The 18,585-nt window shown below is 40.3% G+C and overlaps 1 protein-coding gene across 7 annotated transcripts in view; it reads right to left on the reverse strand.

Moving 5' to 3' along the window:
* Positions 1–18,585, reverse strand: part of DCX (doublecortin) — a 218,908-nt gene that overhangs the window by 103,531 nt on the left and 96,792 nt on the right. For 5 of the 7 annotated variants that reach the window (XM_079910828.1, XM_079910827.1, XM_079910825.1 and 2 more), the window contains exon 2: positions 7,282–7,667. In XM_079910828.1, the coding sequence (XP_079766954.1) occupies positions 7,282–7,645 (364 nt within the window). In that variant the 5' untranslated portion in view covers positions 7,646–7,667. Of the gene's footprint in view, positions 1–7,281; positions 7,668–9,503; positions 9,904–18,585 lie in introns of those variants that run through there. The other 2 variants (XM_079910826.1, XM_079910823.1) reach the window with 2 other exon arrangements.

Here is an 18,585-nt window from a genome sequence, read left to right on the forward strand (position 1 = left end):
GGGGCTGATGATTCACTCCCTGTGCAAATATTGATTGCTTTGCGGTAGCACCAAAGCCTTTAAGTCGTGTTAATTGATAAATTTCTCAGTTAGTGCTCAGAGAAGATTCAGTGAGATTCTGTAGGGCACCTTTGAGGACATTTATATGTGTGTGTGGAGCGGGAAGGTAAGTGGCTTGTCACGTCTGCAAAGTGGCTTCCAACACTGCTCTGAGTCCCAGATGCTGCTAGTGTTCTGTCTTGACAAGGGGACCAAGGCATGGTTTGTAGATGAGCACAGGCCCTCACTCCTGCACCTGGTGCATGCATGCACAGCCAGGATGGGGCGATCAAAGACCGCAGCCTAAAGAAACCCTCATTTCTCTGGCTGCCACTGGCTAACCCAATCCTACACAAGTGATTAGAGGATGTGGTCTTTAATTTTTGACTTAAAGGATGAAGGGACCCTTTCAATTCCCCCATATATTCACAGCCAGTATTCCCCATACCCTAGAAATGGCACTCTACCAGATGCACGGGCACCTTCCACGAGGTCACTGCCTCTGAGTCAGATGTTTTCCGTAATCTGTCATGTACTTTGAAACTCTTGTCAGACAACTGGTGGTGTGCAAATGTATGAGGCTATATATTTATGATTTCACTCATCCACAGTCTCCTCTGGAGAGTCAGCTGCGCAGCCCTATTAGGACTCTGGACTTTTTTTGCTCCCATCTCTTAAACCTCTTAAGCCTCTGAACTATGAGTATGATTAACCATCCCCCATGAAAATGAACATGATGGCAGACAGCTATAGTATCATATGGCACCCAAGAACTTTTCAGAGGGCCCAGCTCTCAGGCAAATCTATGTTGAACACTTTCCAACAGTACATTTTAGTCTCTCCACTCTCTTTCCTTTTGGCCCCAATATGAAGTAATGGAAAAAGAGCAGCTGATGTGATGGCAGTCACAATGGGGTTCCCCAATATTTCCTAGTTGTGTGCCCTTGGGCAGACTGACCTCCCTTGGCTTCAGTTATTTGTCTGCAAAGTGGGGATGATGATAACAATACCTACCTCTTAAGGTTGTTCTGAGGCTCAGAGCAGGTGATGCATGATATGCAGGGCTGAGCCCAGAGTCTGCTACACAGTAAGCACTTGACAAATGCCTGCTATCGTTATTATTAAGACCCTAATCTGAAGGAATAGAGAGAGAACAAGAAAAAGAGCTAAGAGGGAAAGGAGGAAGAAAGGGTGGAGAGAAAGGAGATGAAAAGAGGAAGAGCAGAAGCTGAAGGAAAGAAAAGCAGCAGCGGCAAGGGCAACCATCTTGGAACTGAGCTATAATCATTATATAACATGAGCACTGCCCGGGACCCAGGCTTCAAAGATCATATTTCCTGCTGGTTGAAAGGAGGCCTCCGGTTGCGTCAAAGGCCAAATGTGGTAGCTTCATGGATAACACCTAGCAAAGCCACTTGCTGCCTCTGCTGGTGCACACTGAGGGCAGAATATCTTTGAAGACTATCTTTTTTTAGAGCAGCTCTAGGTTCACAGCAAAATTAAGGGGAAGGTACAGAGATTTTCCATATGCCCTCTGCTCCCACACATGCCTCCCCCGTTATCTGTATCCCCTACCAGAGGGCAGGATGTTTGTGGTGGTTGAGGGGGAGTCAGATAGACCTGGATTTAAATCCCAGGCAGGCATTTACAAGCTGTATGACATCAGGCAAATCATTTAATCTCTGAGTCTCAGCTTTTCTGTCTACAAATTGAAGCTATTGCGCTAGGTGACATCTAAGGCCCTTCCAGCTCTTAAGGTCTATAAGAAGGAATTTTCATCTCTTTTCCATCTCAAACAGGCTCTAGGAGATAAAGTTGTTATGGTACTTACATGTTAAAGAAAAGAAATAGGGGCCCACCCCTGAGGACTCTCCCCTCGTACTACTGGAAAGACATCAAATGTGCTGCTTCTCTCGACCAAAACTTCCTGGTTCTGTGTTGCACCTTTACACAGCTGGGTTCCCATCCTGCCACAGCTTCCAGGGGCCATTTCCCACTCATTAGAAGCCTAGAAGGAAAGCTGGCTTCAGAGCCAAGCAAGGTGACAATCTGCTGGAATCGACAATCTGCTTCAGGGCGAGGGGGTAAGGAAATGAAGTCATGGAAGCACAGCTGAAAGGGCAGGAAGGGAACAAGCTATGGGCTCAAGATGATCTAATGTCTACCTCCCTTCACTTTCAGGAAAGCTCCGTTTTGAAAAACATTAAACATGTTTACAGCTGCTCAGTGCAAAAGCACTTCTGCCTGGGCTTTCTCCCTCAAGAAGGAAAATATTAAATGGTGGTTTATTGTATTATCAGGTCTATTAGTGATGTATCACTCTCCCAGGTATCTTAAAATCCTCCTCTTTGGCAGTGTGCTTGCTTTAGTAGTTAGAGGATAAATTAGTGAGAAAGTGGTTTCATCTCATTGGAACAAATGGGCTATGGCAAAGAAAGTGGATCATAGCTGGTGTCACCATACAGATCTTCCAACAAGACTGTCACAGTTGTAAATATTCTGTCCCATGGTCTGCATAATAATGCTCAAAAGGACACCCCTAAGATTGATCTGGGTACTTACATACAAGGAAGTGGGGAAGGAATTAGACAGTACATGAAGGAAGAATAATTCTCCAATGGAAGACTAAACAAGACAAAACGAAAAGTCACTGGTGGATTTCATTCACTGACCCACTGGGAATATAGCTAATACATATATGGCCATATTCTGTCTGGCTTCACGAAGACTGTTCGTGTACCCAAGGAGCTGTGGGAAAGCTGACATCAATAACCTGACTTTGGTCCAAAATGGTTCCCTTAATACTTTCAGTATCTAGCAGCAGACAGTATAGACTAGAGGCATTAGACAAAGGAGTGCCACAAGGCCAGAGAGATTATTAACCAATTGCTTTCTATTTCATTTTATTTTAGGCTAAATACTTAATAATGTGGCCATTTGGAAACATAGTATGTTCTATGCCCCATCATTCCTTTAAGATCTACAAATCAAAAAACAAAAACAGGGCTTCCCTGGTGGCGCAGTGGTTGAGAGTCCGCCTGCCGATGCAGGGGACACGGGTTCGTGCCCCGGTCCGGGAAGATCCCACATGCCGTGGAGCGGCTAGGCCCGTGAGCCATGGCCGCTGAGCCTGCACCTCCGGAGCCTGTGCTCCGCAACGGGAGAGGCCACAACAGTGAGAGGCCCGCGTACCGCAAAAAACCCCCACAAAAACAAAGGTTTAGGTATTGCTAGGAATTCCCACCATTGTACATAGCTGAAGGGGACCGTCAAGATCACTTAATCTAGTACTTCCCAACTTTAAGTGCTCATAAGACTCACCTGGGGTAATCTGTGAAAACAGGCTCTGGAGCACTAGCCCTGAAAATTCTGAGTCAACAAATCCGGGGCGTGGCCCAGGAATTGATATTTTTCTAAAGCTCTAAAAGATTCTGAGAGGCAGCCAGGTTTGGGAGCCACTGGCTATTCCAACCCTTCACTGGCATCATCATTTTTTTTTATTGGAGTGTAATCGCTATACAATGTTGTATTAGTTTCTGCTGTACAATGAAGTGAATCAGCTATATGTATACCTATATCCCCTCCCTCTTGGACCTCCTTCCCACCCACCCCCATCCCACCCATCTAGGTCGTCACAGAGCACCAAGCTGAGCTTCCTGTGCTTTATAGCATGTTCCCACTAGCTATCTATTTTACGCATGGTAGTGTACATATGTCATTCCTAATCTCCTAATTCATCCCACCCTCCCCTTCCCCACCCCCCGTGTCCACATGTCCGATCTCTACGTCTGTGTCTCTATTCCTGCCCTGCAAATAGGTTCATCTGTACCATTTTTCTTATTACTATTATTTTTTTACATCATGAACAATAATAGTACCTTGTAGCTGTAGTTTTACCTTGTCAATGTGTTTCCATATTTATCATCTAATTTTATCCTCACAATCACTCTAATAGATAAAGAAGGCAGGTATTACTAGTCTCATTTTACAGATAAGAATATTACAGTAGATATACAAAATGTGGTCTATACATACAATGAAATATTATTCCTCAAAAAAAAAGAAATGAAGTGTTGATACATGGTATAGCATGGACAAACCTTGGAAACATTTTGTAAGTGAAAGAAGCCAGTCACAAAAGACCATATAGTGTATGATTCAATTTACATAAAATGTCCAGAATAGGCAAATCTGTAGAGACACAAGGTAGATAAGTTGTCACCTAGAGCTGGAGAGAATACGGGAAATGGGCAGTGACAGCTAATTGGCACAGGGTTTCTTTTTGGGGTGATGGAAATGGTATAAAATTAGATTATGGTGATGGTCTCACCACTTGTAAATTTTTTAAAAGTCATTGAACTGTACACTTTCATTGAACTGTACACTTAAGTTGGTGTATTTTACAGTATGCAAGTTATACCTTAATAAAGTTGGGTTTTTTTACGTTGTTTTAAAAAGAGAGAACATTAGTCACAGTGATGATAAGGACAAACTTATGGTCATGTAGCTTAACCAGCTATAAACTAGGATGACTCAAATAGTACCAGCCACCCTTTATTGAATGCTATCATGTGCCAGGCAGAATACTAAACACTTCGTATCCATTGTTTTATTTAATCCTCAAAGCAGTTATTCCCACTTTACAGATGAACAACTGAGGCTCAGGGAATCTAAATGGTTTCTCCCGAGTTCACACAAGCTAGCAGGTGGCAGAACTGGGATTTGAACCAAATCAGATTCCAAAGATTTCTTTTCCTATTATAATCTTCTGCCTCTAAGATGAGAACCCAATGCCTCTGACTCTTCACCCAGGGATCTTTGCAAACTTTTTCAATTTGAAGTCTCTTGGGAAGCAACATGTATGAATTACTATTTTAAAATCTTTCTTTTAACCTCTTCCAAAGGTGAAAACAGTAAAGGACTTCTGTCCTCTATTCCTACAGTTGCAAAGGACAAAAAATAGGAGAGAAAAAGACCCTTTTTCTTTATCCACTTCATATCTGTACCTTTTCCCATCTGGCTCTGTGGTAGTGGGATATTGGTCACATTTCTCAATGCTGCCCCAGAGATACCCCAGAATTTCCTTGACTGAATGGGCCATACTCAGGACTGAAAGGGCACTGAGGGCCACTGCAGTTTGTGGTTGTACGTGACTTGTGGATAAATGCAACTGAGCCTTATTTACATTCTGCATAGTCCAGAAATTCACCAGGAAGTACTACTACGGCACCCGGGAGTGGTAGGTAAGAGGAGTCCAATCTAGCAGGACTCAAAAGGATCAAGAGAAAAGGAAGCTGCAGTCTTCAAAATTGTATTTATTACCTATATTGAGCTAAGATTATCACAACACACACCCCAACACACACACACACACACACACACACACACAGAAATCCAGGGAGGAAAATCAATATCAAGGGCTAGTCCTTGAGCAAGACATGTTAAAAAATGGATTTGGGGGAGTGGGCAATCTGGGCATGACACCACTCTTATATCAGACACAAGAACATTCTAATCCTTGCTCCAAATACAATGTCACTTGATTCAGAATTCTGCCCGAGCATGTATCGTGGTCTTTAAAAGATCGCAGCTAGTGGAAACGATGAGGACATACTGGGTGATTCAGGGTGCTTTGTTTATGAAAATTCTTACAGAGAAACCCCTCCAGTTTGACTGAGATGTGGATTTTCCAGTGACAAAAGACACACACCCTATCGATTACGCTGTTGGACAGCTCCCTCAGCCTAGCTTCAAGTCCTTCAAGTTTGCCCTGACTCTCCTTTATTTTAAGATATTTGCTAGGATGGCCAATCCTTCAATGTTCAGAAGAAGCCTAGGATTAACCTCCACCTGGCCATCCAGCACCTGATCAAATAATCTAAGCCTCCTCAGCATTGTTTCTCAAGGTCAGCTTGAAGAAAAACCTCAGACTTGAATCCCGAGACCCAGATCCAGTAGCCATATGGACACTGTCTTATAAGTAACTAGCCCCAAATCACTCAACCTGACTTGAGAAACAGCAGCTACTTGCGAGAATGTGGTCTTGTACAAGGGAAGCCCTCATGCTCCTTTGTCTAGAAACACAAGAAACCTAGAAGCAGTGAAGCAGAGGCGGGGCACTCCCATCCATACCAAGTCCTTTAATGTGTTGTTTCTCCTTCCTCGCCGGCTGTTTCAGAGAGATCTGCCTGTTCTAAACTCATCTTTGCTTGGGGGAATGGAAAGAATGAGGAGGGAGGGCTGGAGCGTGGGAAGAGGTTTTGGGGGGAACATTTTCATTATCACCACTCCTGAGTGCTGTCCTTTAAAGTATTGTCAGGTTAAACCGATCACATATATTACACCCAGTAAAAGGTGGGGTAGGGAGGCATCCTCAAAATACTTGATTTGATAAAGTAAAATATTAAGACCATGTCCCAAGATCTATTTTTCTAAATGATCACAAAAGAGACTTCATGGCTGGGCAAGTTTTGGTAAGAGCTGGGATCTTCCCTATATTTGAGCTGGGTACACAGGTTGTCAGGATTCTCAGCAATCTTGTCATAAAATTCGATTGCAAAACCAAAATCTGACAAGGATTTAAACAGATTTAGGTACAGTGAGTCAGTTCCTACTCTAATAGGGATAGTCTTTATTAAAATACCAGACATACCTACAGCTTTTTTTGGTATTTCTCTCAATGACCTCAGCCTTAGGGACACACCCTGAAGTGGGCTTTTTAGAAGCAACAGCTGAGCAGTGACCACTTACCTAAAAGTATAATCCTCTGTGAATACGTCCAGGAAGTCCAGCTTTTAGGGTGCATATTTCCATGAGTTGCAATTCACAAAGAGCCTCTCAGCAGTTCAAAGGATATTAGCATATAATATTTTCTCTCTGTTAACCCAACCAATCTTCCTTGCTCATTTTATACCCCTAATGATTTTACGGTCTGCCTCAATAGTGCTATTTAGAGTTAACTATGAGCACATTCTAGAGTAAATGACACAATTCAGATTTTTCTTTGTATACCGAGTGGTAAACACAATGCATTGTCATCGCCAGCCACACTTCAACGCCAGCCGAAACTGAAGACCATGAAGGGTAACGGCTAATGATTCTGCCAATGCCTCTAGAATTAGAAGTCTAAGCAGCAACCTTGTGTTTTTACAAACACATTTCCCAATTTCTTTTAATGAAATGTACCCATAACTAAGGATGCGCCACCTCCCACTAAGGGCCACCACCCACTCCTTGAATTACCTTCTTCCAGTTCATCCATGCTTCCGATTTTCCTGGATCCATCAATGGTGTAAATGTAACGCACTCCCTGAGGCAGGTTGATGTTGTCAGACAGAGATCGTGTCAGGTCAGCCAGCAAGGCGTCGAAGCTGCGAAAACGGTCAGAGGACACAGCGTACACAATCCCCTTGAAGTAGCGGTCCCCATTGCGGTAGAAACGTACCTTCTTGGCTTTCTTCTCGTTGCTCAGTGCCTGCAAGGTTCGGGTTCGGTAGAAGCTACAATGGGCGCTGTGAGTGGGGCTAGGCAGCCCATTCATCCGTGAGCCTCTCATGTTCCTGGATGTCTTATCTCTTTCATCAAAATGTCCAAAATCAAGTTCCATATTTTGGTGGAACCTCAGAGACCTGAGTGTTGGAGAAAAGGGTGGGGATGAAAAGAAGCAGAGAAAAAGGGGTGAGGAGGAAAAAAAAAAAGAAAGGAATTCAAATATTAGCCAGATCCAGATCTGCAATCTGCTGCCTGTGAAAAGAACTGGTTGAAAAAAGCCCGTGACCCATCTGCTGCTTGCCCCTGACCTGCAGGAATATTGATTTTAATAGAAAAGAAGGAGGGGCTGGAGGGGTGCTGCTGGCTGTGGGCACTGGGGTGAGAGATGGGGAGGGAGGCACTTCTGGCACTGTTCCAAACACAGGAGAGGGAGGGATTTTGAAATAGCTTAAAATCCTGGGACTTCCTGACACTGGCTCCTATCAAATTGTAACTTCAGGCTAAATACATTAAAACTGGCATCTGTTTCCTCACACATGCCCACATGACTAACGCTTGTAAATGAATCCATAGCCCGACAAAATCCCCCTTGAAGGGAACAGAAGGACCTAGCCAAGGTTAGCATCTCTAGCTCAGGAAGCAATCTTTGCATCTTAGTAAAATGACTATGAAGGGGAGTGTTTTAATTTTATCCCAAACCCTCTTTCCTACTCTAATGTGTGCATCCCCTCCCCCCCCAGAATAAACTGGAATTCTCCTTTAAAGGGACGGCCTCTAGGGAATAGCTGGAGTCTTTGTGCTATTCATCAAACCCCTTCCCCACCAAGCTGGTGCAGCTATCCGAGATTCACAAGAAATAAGCTGAAAAAAAAAAAGGGATTAGAAAAATCAGTTATTTAACGAGTTATTAGTTCTGCTTTACTCCTGGTATCCGCCCCCCCTTCTTTATGTGCTCTACCCACCCCCACCAATGATGCAGCCCCACCTCTTAATGGAATCATTTAATTGTTGAAAAATTCCCAAATGAATCCTTTAACAGCATATGGGACCTTTAGAAGCAAGCACACCTTTCATTGTTCTGGGCTTCTACCCTGAATGAAGGGGCATTTTTCCCTCACAGCAGGCAATTCACCCCAAATTTATCTATTGCCCAGGTGTGTTAGCTGAGGCAAAAGATGGTCATCTGTCAGATTTGCTTTCCCCCTTTCTGCTGAAAGAAAGGAAAGAAGGAAGGAAGGCAGGAAGGAAGGAAGAAAGAAAGAAAGAAAGAGAGAGAGAAAGAAAGAAAGAGAGAAAGAAAGAGAGAGAGAAAGAAAGAGAAAGAAAGAAAGAAAGAAAATCACAATATGAAACCAAATACAACAGAAGCCCCAAACGCTAGCAAAGGTAGTGACAGCCTAGGAACCAAACTATTAACATGCATCGCACAGATGGGGATAAAAGGACTCACAAAGCAAGCAGGGCTCAGCTGCTACACACTGCCACATTGAGATATTTGCAAGGGACCAGGAAGACAGGAGATAAAGACTGGTGCCTAGCAGGTTTGCCAGGCTCGCTCCCTCTATTCTCCCAATGTCACCATGACCTGTGCTGAGCTCAGCATTGTCTCTGTCAGACAACCTGCAGTGTAAGAGACCCCACCTCCTCAAGACAAGTAGCAAGCATTTCCCCAGGCGTGCCAGCAACGCTTGGCTTTGCTTTAGAATCTGGGGTGCTGTTATTCTAAAATCAACATCACAGTGAAAACAAAGGAACATCAAACTCACTTTTCTAAAGGAATATCCCAGGTAGAGGCTTAGCAAAAAATCTGATAGAATAAGGCCAAAAAAAAAAAAAAAAAGAGGGGGAAGACCAGAGGGAAAGAGAGAGAGAGGACACACCGAGAGAGGCAGAGAGAGAGAGCTTTGCCTTGTGCTTTTCCCGTTTGACATCTGTTACATTCTCCCTGAAAATCACTGGAAAGCCCCACTCACCGGTTTTCTGCTGGTTGGGTGGAGATGCTGAGAGAAAGAAAACCAATCTCTCTATGCCTTTGTTGTCTGAGCTCCAAGCAAGAAATTCCTGCCAGGGTGGATAGATGCCTTCTAGGTCCTAGTGCCTTGTCCAGATTCTCCCCTATAACTCAAGCTTAGTGAATCTCCCCCAACCTCCTTTGATTAATTACATGCTTTTTTTTTTTTTTCAACTCACCGGCTGCATTAACAGCTAGAAAGGTTTCATTTATAACCAACAGGAAATTGCAGGGTAGCAAAAAGATTGCACAGGCAAGCTCAGAATGCTCTAATGAGCAACGTGCTAGTCTTTTCTTCTAGGGAACTGCCAATTTCACTTGGCCAAAACCTTGGCCTAATCTGCCTGGGGGCCAGACTCACAGTCAAACCAGGCTTCTTAGAAATTGTAGCTCTCTTCATTTAACCTTGAGAGAAAACAATCAAATATGCAAATTCTTTATGGCATTTTAGTTCATGCATCCAACAACTGGTTGTTTGGAAATGAGGTTAGTGGAGTAGACTAAGAAGCAGTAGGAAAGGGACAAGACAAGGGAAAGTCATTCCGGAATTTCATGGAGGATGAAGTTGAAGACGGATCCCAAAGACCTTTTAGCTTGGTGTAATAATTTTGTTAATGGGATCTGCAGCGTTCATCTTTGAGAATTTGAGACTTCGTATCTAACCCAGAGACTTTTCTGTGTGAAGTGAGTCTGATGGCTACAAGATAAATATTAATAGCGCTTTCCTCAAACTGCCTATTTGTTACTAACTGGCTTCTTTATATCAAATATGTTATAAAGGGCAAGGAAGCATGCATATTGAATTCAAGAAATCAGGCCAAATTATAAGACAAAAGAAGAGTAAGGCAAGGGTGGGCTACCATATTCACAACAGAGGCTACATGCATTAATGTGTAGCAGTATTGAACTAGTCATGGTTCAATTTTTGCTTGGCTTCCAGGAAGCTCAGAGCTAATAGCATGCTCAGGAATTATCTTATGTCTGATTCCTAATATAATTAACCCTACTTTTTAGAGATAATGCTAGATGATTTATAGTTAAGCTCTTGCTATACACGTATTTTACTGTAAGCTGCCTTAAAATGGGATTAAATATATGATTTTTCTTCTCTGGAAGGTGATGGCTCAGCAAAGCCTGAGCTATCTATGTTAGTGGGGTGTTCAGCGTCAAGTGTGCAACCTGCCCAGTCAAGTCCTCCCTACACTTTTCTGCTGCTCTCCTCTTTTCTAAATAAGTACCTCAGGGGACAACATGTGTCTGCCCTGTTTTCTTCCATTTGTTTCTGCCTTACATTGTGGCCACCTCTTGAAAACTCAGGGTTATTCAAGTCAAGGGCAGAAAAATATCAAGAAATAGAAGCAGAGAAATATGGAAATTCCAACCAATGGCTGCAACATTTTTGTCCAGCAAAGCCAATGTCTTAAATTTTTTTTCTTTCACATAGTAAGCTTTCTGTAAATACACAGCAATTGATTTTGCATCAGAACTCAAAATCATTTTATTTCTGGTGAAGATATAAGAATGGATGGGATGATAAAACTTAAACATGAAGGATTTGGAATCGATCTTAGAGAAAATTTCCTCATGATCTAGGCTTTTTAACACTACTGTGGAAGCAAAATGTCTTTAGAAGACAGTCTAGGATAGATGGCTTTGTTTGCCTTATATATGCCAGAGAGCAGAGGGTGAACAAGATCAATGTTTCCCAGTGTGAGGTATGTGGGTGTTAATAGGTATTCTTTAAAAAGAGAAAAAAATTCTATGGTTAAATATGTTTGAAAAGTGATGGGCTAAACAAAATTTGTCTTCTTTATCATAAACTTTTCAGGGTCTTTAATATACTTAAAACATGGTACCAGTCTCCGAGAAGCCAATTTAGTATAAAGGGCTTCCTGCTTTTTTTTTTTTTTTAACTCAGGATCTTTTTTTTCCCCAGAACATCTCATAGACTTATGTTCTGTGGGAAAACCTTTTTCAAAAACTGGACTAGGTTATCTCACCAACGTAATTCTTCTCAAAGAATTCTCAGCTACTAACCAAAACTTTTTCTCTCACTTCCTCAGAGGAGAAGGATCACTGGCAGAAGTGAAAGGCTCAGGCACAAGTCCAGGGGAAAGTACATCTTTCTGTATGGAAGTCAACTTTGAAGATCAAGGGAGAGTCACGATTGAGGGTTCAATGGCATGAAGGGATTGAAGGATAAGTGCAGCAACCCCATTGTGGGAAATGTACCAGTAAGATCTTTTGAGTAATTACAATGTGCTCAGTACCACAGGAAAGATGCAGAGTAGATAACATCAGTCACTGCCCCTGAAGGACTTGAAGATTCACTGAGGAGACAGGACAAGAATATGTATCTTGCAAAAATCATGAAGGAGAAGGGCTGTGGTCTGGGTTAATCAAACTCAGGTTTAGGATCAGGGTCAGGAAACAAGCCCATCATCCATCATACACACACACACAAACACACACAATCATTAGTTTACATTACCTATCAGAAACACAGTGAGTAGCATCTAGAGTAGAGTGGGATAAGCGAACAGGAAGTGAGGTTGGAAATATATACAAACGGTTTATGGGGGCCAGAAAACTATAAAGTGCACAACAGAAGCAGTGAATAAACGTAGAGCCAGACCATGTTCATGAATGGCAAGATGCAACGTTGTAAGGGTATCAGTCCTCCCCAAAGTAATCTATATAGATACGAAAAAACTCCAGTTAAAAACTCCAACAGGAGGGCTTCCCTGGTGGCGCAGTGGTTGAGAGTCCGCCTGCCGATGCAGGGGACACGGGTTCGTGCCCCGGTCCGGGAGGATCCCACATGCCGCGGAGCGGCTGGGCCCGTGAGCCACGGCCGCTGAGCCTGCGCGTCCGGATCCTGTGCTCCGCAACGGGAGACACCACAACAGTGAGAGGCCCGCGTACCGCAAAAAAAAAAACAAAAAACAAAAACCTCCAATAGGAGTTTTTGTGAAATTCACAAATATCAGGTAAGTATTACCTTTTATTATGCCCCAAATAGTCACATGCCACCTCCCTCACTTCTTTCCGCTTTGCCCACGTATCAGCTTCTCAACAAAACCAACCCAGACTATTCTATTTAAAGTCACAACCTTCCTCCCAACCCAGCCCTCCAATTTTCTTTTCCCTGCTCTATTTTTTCTATAACACTTATCATCTTCCAGCATATTATATAATATGCCTATTTATTATGTTTATTATAAACCTACCCAAAGTAGAATATAAGCTCCACAAGGGCAGGAAAATTCTAATAGCTTTAATGAAATATAATTCATAATGCCAATGGTAATATTTCGTTTGCTTTTAATACTATACGCAAAGTGCTTAGAACAATGCCTAGCACAAAGTAGGTTTGGGTATTTGTTTAATTGGATAAAGTAAAGAAAACATGGACTCTTCAGGAGATGATATTGGGACAATTAACTTTCGTATGGAAAAAATTAAATTAGATCCCCAGTTCACACCATACATAAACTCCAGATGTTTTAAAGACCTGCATATAAAGAACAGGACTTGAAAATTATTAGAATAAATGGTAGGAGATTCTCTTTAATTCCTTGTGACAAAAAGACTTTCTTAACCAATATGCAAAAAGCAGAAATCTTATAGGAAAATATTGGTAAACTTGATTACATGAAAGTTTAAAGCTTCTGAAGGCAAAAGATAGCATTAAAACATGAAAAGATACGTAACAGACTAAGAAAAAGATATTTGAATCTTATATAACTGACATAGGATTAATTAATTAATATTAATTATATATATATAACCTATATATATAATAACAATAAGAAAAAGGCAAAACTCCAATAGAAAAAAAATGAACAAAGGATATGCTCAGGTTGTTCATAAAAGAGGAAACCCTAATGGCCAATAAACAGGTAAAAATATGCTCAACCTCACACATAACTAGGGAAATCCAAGTTGAAACAGAAATTGCATCTTTTACAAGCGTTAGATTGGTGCAAATTTTTAAAGTATGGCATCCCAAGTATAGGCAAAGAGAAAAAGCACCTGGAACTTTCATACGCTGTTGGAGGAAACATAAATTAGTACAATTTTGGAGAGCAGTTTTTGGTAGTAGCTAGTATAGTTGAAAATGTATATCAACCTATGATCCAGAAATTCCATTTCTAGATATACATCCCACGGAAATTCTCCCACATGTGTTCAAGGAGACAGCTACAAGGATATTCATAAAAGCATTACTGAAATGCTGAAAAGTGAAAACAACCCAAATGCCTATCATCAGCATACTAATTTGATTAGTGGTTATTCATACAAGGGATGTTACATACAGTGAAATAGAATAGATGAGTGCTAAGTGTAAGTGGTGGTGCACAGGTTTCTCTGCAGCCATAAGTTTTCATTTCTCTGAAAACTAAATGCCTGTAAATGTAATTGCTGCGTCATGTGATAATTGTGTGTTTCATTTTATAAGAAACCACCAAACTGTTTTCCAGAGTGGCTTAATATTTTATATACCCACGAGCAATGTATGAGAGATCCAGTTTCACTGCATTCTCATCAGCATTTGGTATTTTCATTTTAACCATTCTAATAGATGTGTAATGATATCCCTTTGTGGTTTAAATTTGCATTTCCCTAATGTGTAATGGTGTTGAACATCTTTTCATGTGCTCATTTACTATAACTGTAGAGCTTCTTCAGTGATAAGACTCTTTGTGCCTTTTGCCTATTTTCTAATTGGATTGTTTGCTTTTTTAATGTTGAGTTTTGAGAGTTCATTATATATTCTAGATCTGTGTCTTTTGTCAGATTTGTGGGCTTGCAAATACGTTCTCTCAGTCTATAGCTTGTCTTTTCATTCCCTTAACATGGTCTTTCATAGAGTAAAAGTTTTTAATATATTCATTTTTTTATGGTTTGTGCTTTTGGTGTCATGTCTCTTCATGAAGCCCAGATCCTGAAGTTCTCTCCTATGTTATGTTCTAAAAGTTTTATAGATGTATATTTTATATTTAAATCTATGATGCACATTGAGTTGATTTTTGTATCAGGTGTGCGATATAGATTATAGTTCATATTTTTTGTCTATGGATATATAATTGCTCCAGCAACATTTGTTGAGAAGATCCTCCATGGAATTGCTTTTTCACCTTTGTCAAAAGTCAACTGACTATATCTTTGTAAATCTATTTCTGTTCTATATTGAATAGCAGTGGTGAGAATGGACATTCTTGACTTGTTCCTGTTCTTAGCTGGAAAGCATTTAGCCTTTCATTGTTAAGTGTGACATTAACTGTGAGGTTTTTCTGTTTGTTTTCTGGTAGAGGTACTGTATCAAGTTGAGCAAGTTCCTGTATTCCTAGAGTTTTCCGAGGTGTTTTTTTTTTTTTTAAATCATGAATGGGTGTTGAATTTTATCAAATCATTTTTCTACGTCAATGATTTGATTGTGCGATTTTCTTCTGTAGTCTGTTAATACAATTGATTACATAGATTGATTTTCAGAATGTGTACAATTTTGCATGTGTTGGCATATTTCTTAATGATTTTAAAAATTTGGAGTCAAACATGAACTAAGGTAATTTTCCATATTTCTTCAAAATAATTCTTAAAATTACTCAGACAAGTAACTTAAGCAGCGTGTTAGCAATCAGGTAATCAGGAAAGTATTTGGCGGAGGAGCATATAGCATATATAGGCAAAAAGGGAACAAGTTAGAAAGTGCAGTAGTACTCAACTCTGGCTTTATAATTGAATCAAATGGGAAGCTTTTAAAAAATACTCTTGACTGTGATTTAATTGATCTGGTATGGTTTTGAAGCATTAGTATTTTTTAAAGCTACCCTGGTGATTCTAATGTACAGCCAAGGTTGAGAACCACTGGCATAGTGGAAAGAAACTAATAAGGTAGACTTTGGAGTCAGATCTGATTTCAAATCCCAGTTCCACAGCTTATTAGTTACATGACACTGAGCAAGTTAGTGGAGTCTATTTATAAAATGGGGATAGAGAAATAAGCTCATATCCTCCTTGAGCCACTGCTATTTACAGTTTCTTCACTTGCTGTATCCTACCTGACACAACAGAAAAATGACTCAATACATAGTCATGCTTGAAATCACTCTTGGTGGCCCCAAAACTGAGAGGACTCTTTAGAAGATGAGAAGTAGATCTGTTTTGATTAAAGAAGGAAACCACAGCTCAGGACATGCATGGGAGAGCATTGGAGAGTATTCTTATAGGTAATAAAAGTACCCCAGGAGTTCTCCATGCCAAAAGGTAAAAACTATGACAAAGGAGTGGTCTTAGAGGCAACTACTCAGTATGGCGGGAAGAAAAGCCAGAAAAGTCAACTCCTCTCTATCCTTTTTCCCACTGCATGGACCAGCAAGCAGTAACAGAGGGATTTGTCTTCAAGTGAAAGCAATGAATAAGGGAGCTTAAGACAGTGAGATAGTCTAGTAACATGGGTGATGGGCAATGGCAAAATAAATGGGAGTATTAATGAGAAATAGAGAGGTACACAGATTCATCAAGGTACCCTTATTATGGCACGTTCTCCACCTCACCCACTCTGATTGAAAACAGCAGATACATATTTTCCCTCTATTCTCTGAAACAAGTTGCATAAACAGAAGGAGCAGACAGTCTAAAACAATCTCAACTACAGAGAGAAGCATATAATAAGAGAATCACCAAACATTTAAACAAAGCAATGCCATGAAATAGAGACAATATACTCAACAAATGAAAGGACTTTCATTAGATAAGTAGAGTCCTCAGAACATGAATATAAAATAATAACCTCAGAATGATAAGGAAGGATATTACATCTATGAAAGAACAAGTAATTATAGAACAATAATAGGTAAATATGAAAAATAAGAGATTTTTAAAAATAAATAACATAGGTGAAGTTAATAAATGGACTGAACTAAGATTTGTGATGGATAGAAACAGAGATGAAATCATAGAGCTGGAAAATTGGGCTGAGGCATTCACCCAGAGCATAGTATAAAGGATAAGGGGATGGGAAGTAGTAAAGAAAATGTGAGAGGCATGAAATATAAACGAATCAAGAAATTTCCACATTTGTCTAAAGGGAGTTCCATTGAATAAAAATGGAGAGAATGGAAGGAATCAATATTTGAGGAATAAATGGCAAAACAAACAAACAAAGAAAAAACTCCCTAGAATTGAAGTCATGAATCCTCAGATTGAAAGGGCCTTATAAATGCCAAGGAGGATAACCTATTTTAAAAAAAGAATAGTAATTTAAAAAAAAAACCTCTAAACCTGGACACACCACAGTGAAATTTTAGAGCATCGAGGATAACGTGAAAATACTAAAATCTTTCAAAGAGAAAATAAAGACCACCTACAATGAACAAGAATAAGTTTTACTTTCCATTAGCAAAATCAGACGCAGGACAGCAATGGAGCAATATCTTCAAACTGTTGAGTGAAAATAATGTTGAACCTTGGATTTAATACAAAGCCAAACTATTATATGAGAGAGAGGGAGAAATAAAGGTGTCCTGGACATATAAGAACCCAGAAAACTTACCACCCCAAAAAACTCTCGGAAAGAATTAGTAGAGAATATATGTCGGCAAAAAGAAAAATAATTTGTATAAAGCAATGATGTTAAGGAAATAAAGCTTAATCTTATGTATTATTTATATAATTAAAATTAATTTTAAACTATAAGATGTAACCTATCTCCATCTGGGAGAAAGTTTGGCAAGTGTAAGATCAGTGAAAGGTGTTACCTATAAATTTTGCTTGAACTGAGCAAAATATTGTGTTCTCACTACATCAACAAAGGGAATGTGAATCCTTAATGTAGTTTTTCCACAAGTTTAGAAGAGCATGAGTGGTGCCTGTGGTCACTGGCCTAATTTAAGTCTCAGGAAACAACTTCTAGAAAGTACTTTCTCATCTATAGCCAGTCCCAGGGATCATTCCCGGATTAATATATTCTTGTATGGATCAAAGTGAAAGAAGAAAAAAAACTGACCTACAGCAGTATACTCAAGAGATTTCATTCCACAAAATATTTCCTGAGTTTTCTTCTATGCACCAGGCTCAGTGCTAGGTGCTGAGGGGTGCAATGATAAAAAGACAAAGTGGAAGTGGAAGATCCTGCTCTTTTTATTCTCAATGAAAATCTTTCTTAGAAGCCCCTCAGCAGACTTTCCTTCAGGTCATATTGGCTAGGATTAGTCCCACTTCCATGCAGAAACTTATTACTGACAAGGGGAATGAGACTACTGATTGGCTTCAATTAATCATGATTCACTTCCTCTGCATAAGAAAGAGTTCAGCCCCCCTCCCCATTATGGCTACACAGAGGAAGGTGAAAAAATTGGAGTTCTGTTAGTGAGGAAGAAGTAGAAGGTACCAACAAGGTTTGCTACAGTATTTAACATTTCTGAACCTCGTAGTGGGGTCCTCACCGTGTATTTTTCCTCAAAGAACTATTGTGACTGTTAAATTAGATAACTCTTGTTGTGTTCAGTAAATGTCAGCTATTAATGTTGTGGTTGATGTTGTTATTTGGCTTTTAATTCGTTATCTCATCAATAGCTGGTTCTTTCCATTTTTCCCTTATGTCCCCCACAGTTTGACATCAATGCCTCATTTCATGGCCAGAAGATGGCTACAGAAATTCTAGGCATCTCATGCAGATAATGTTTCTGATCTTCAGTTTCTCAATCTGTAAAACAGATATATTCATATTTACCTCAATGATTCATTGTGAGGACGAAATGAGATCATTCATGTAAGAACTCAATAAAGTTAGCTACTATTGTTGTTACTGACATCAATACCCTCTTGACAGTGGATGGCATAATGTCAAGCTCAAGGCAAGTGCTCAACAAATGGTAGCTCTTGTAAATAAACATGTGCATATCTGTGCAAGAAAAGGCTGGGAAATCTCCCTGACCTTGGGTTAAGTCAAACCTTCTTACATACAACATCAAAAGCAGAAATGACCAAAAAAAAATTAAAAACATTTGTGCTTCAAATGATACCATCAAGAAAGTGAA

This window comes from Stenella coeruleoalba (genome assembly GCF_951394435.1).
Source record: "Stenella coeruleoalba genome assembly, chromosome: X".
In the NCBI taxonomy this organism is placed as follows: Eukaryota; Metazoa; Chordata; class Mammalia; order Artiodactyla; family Delphinidae; genus Stenella; species Stenella coeruleoalba.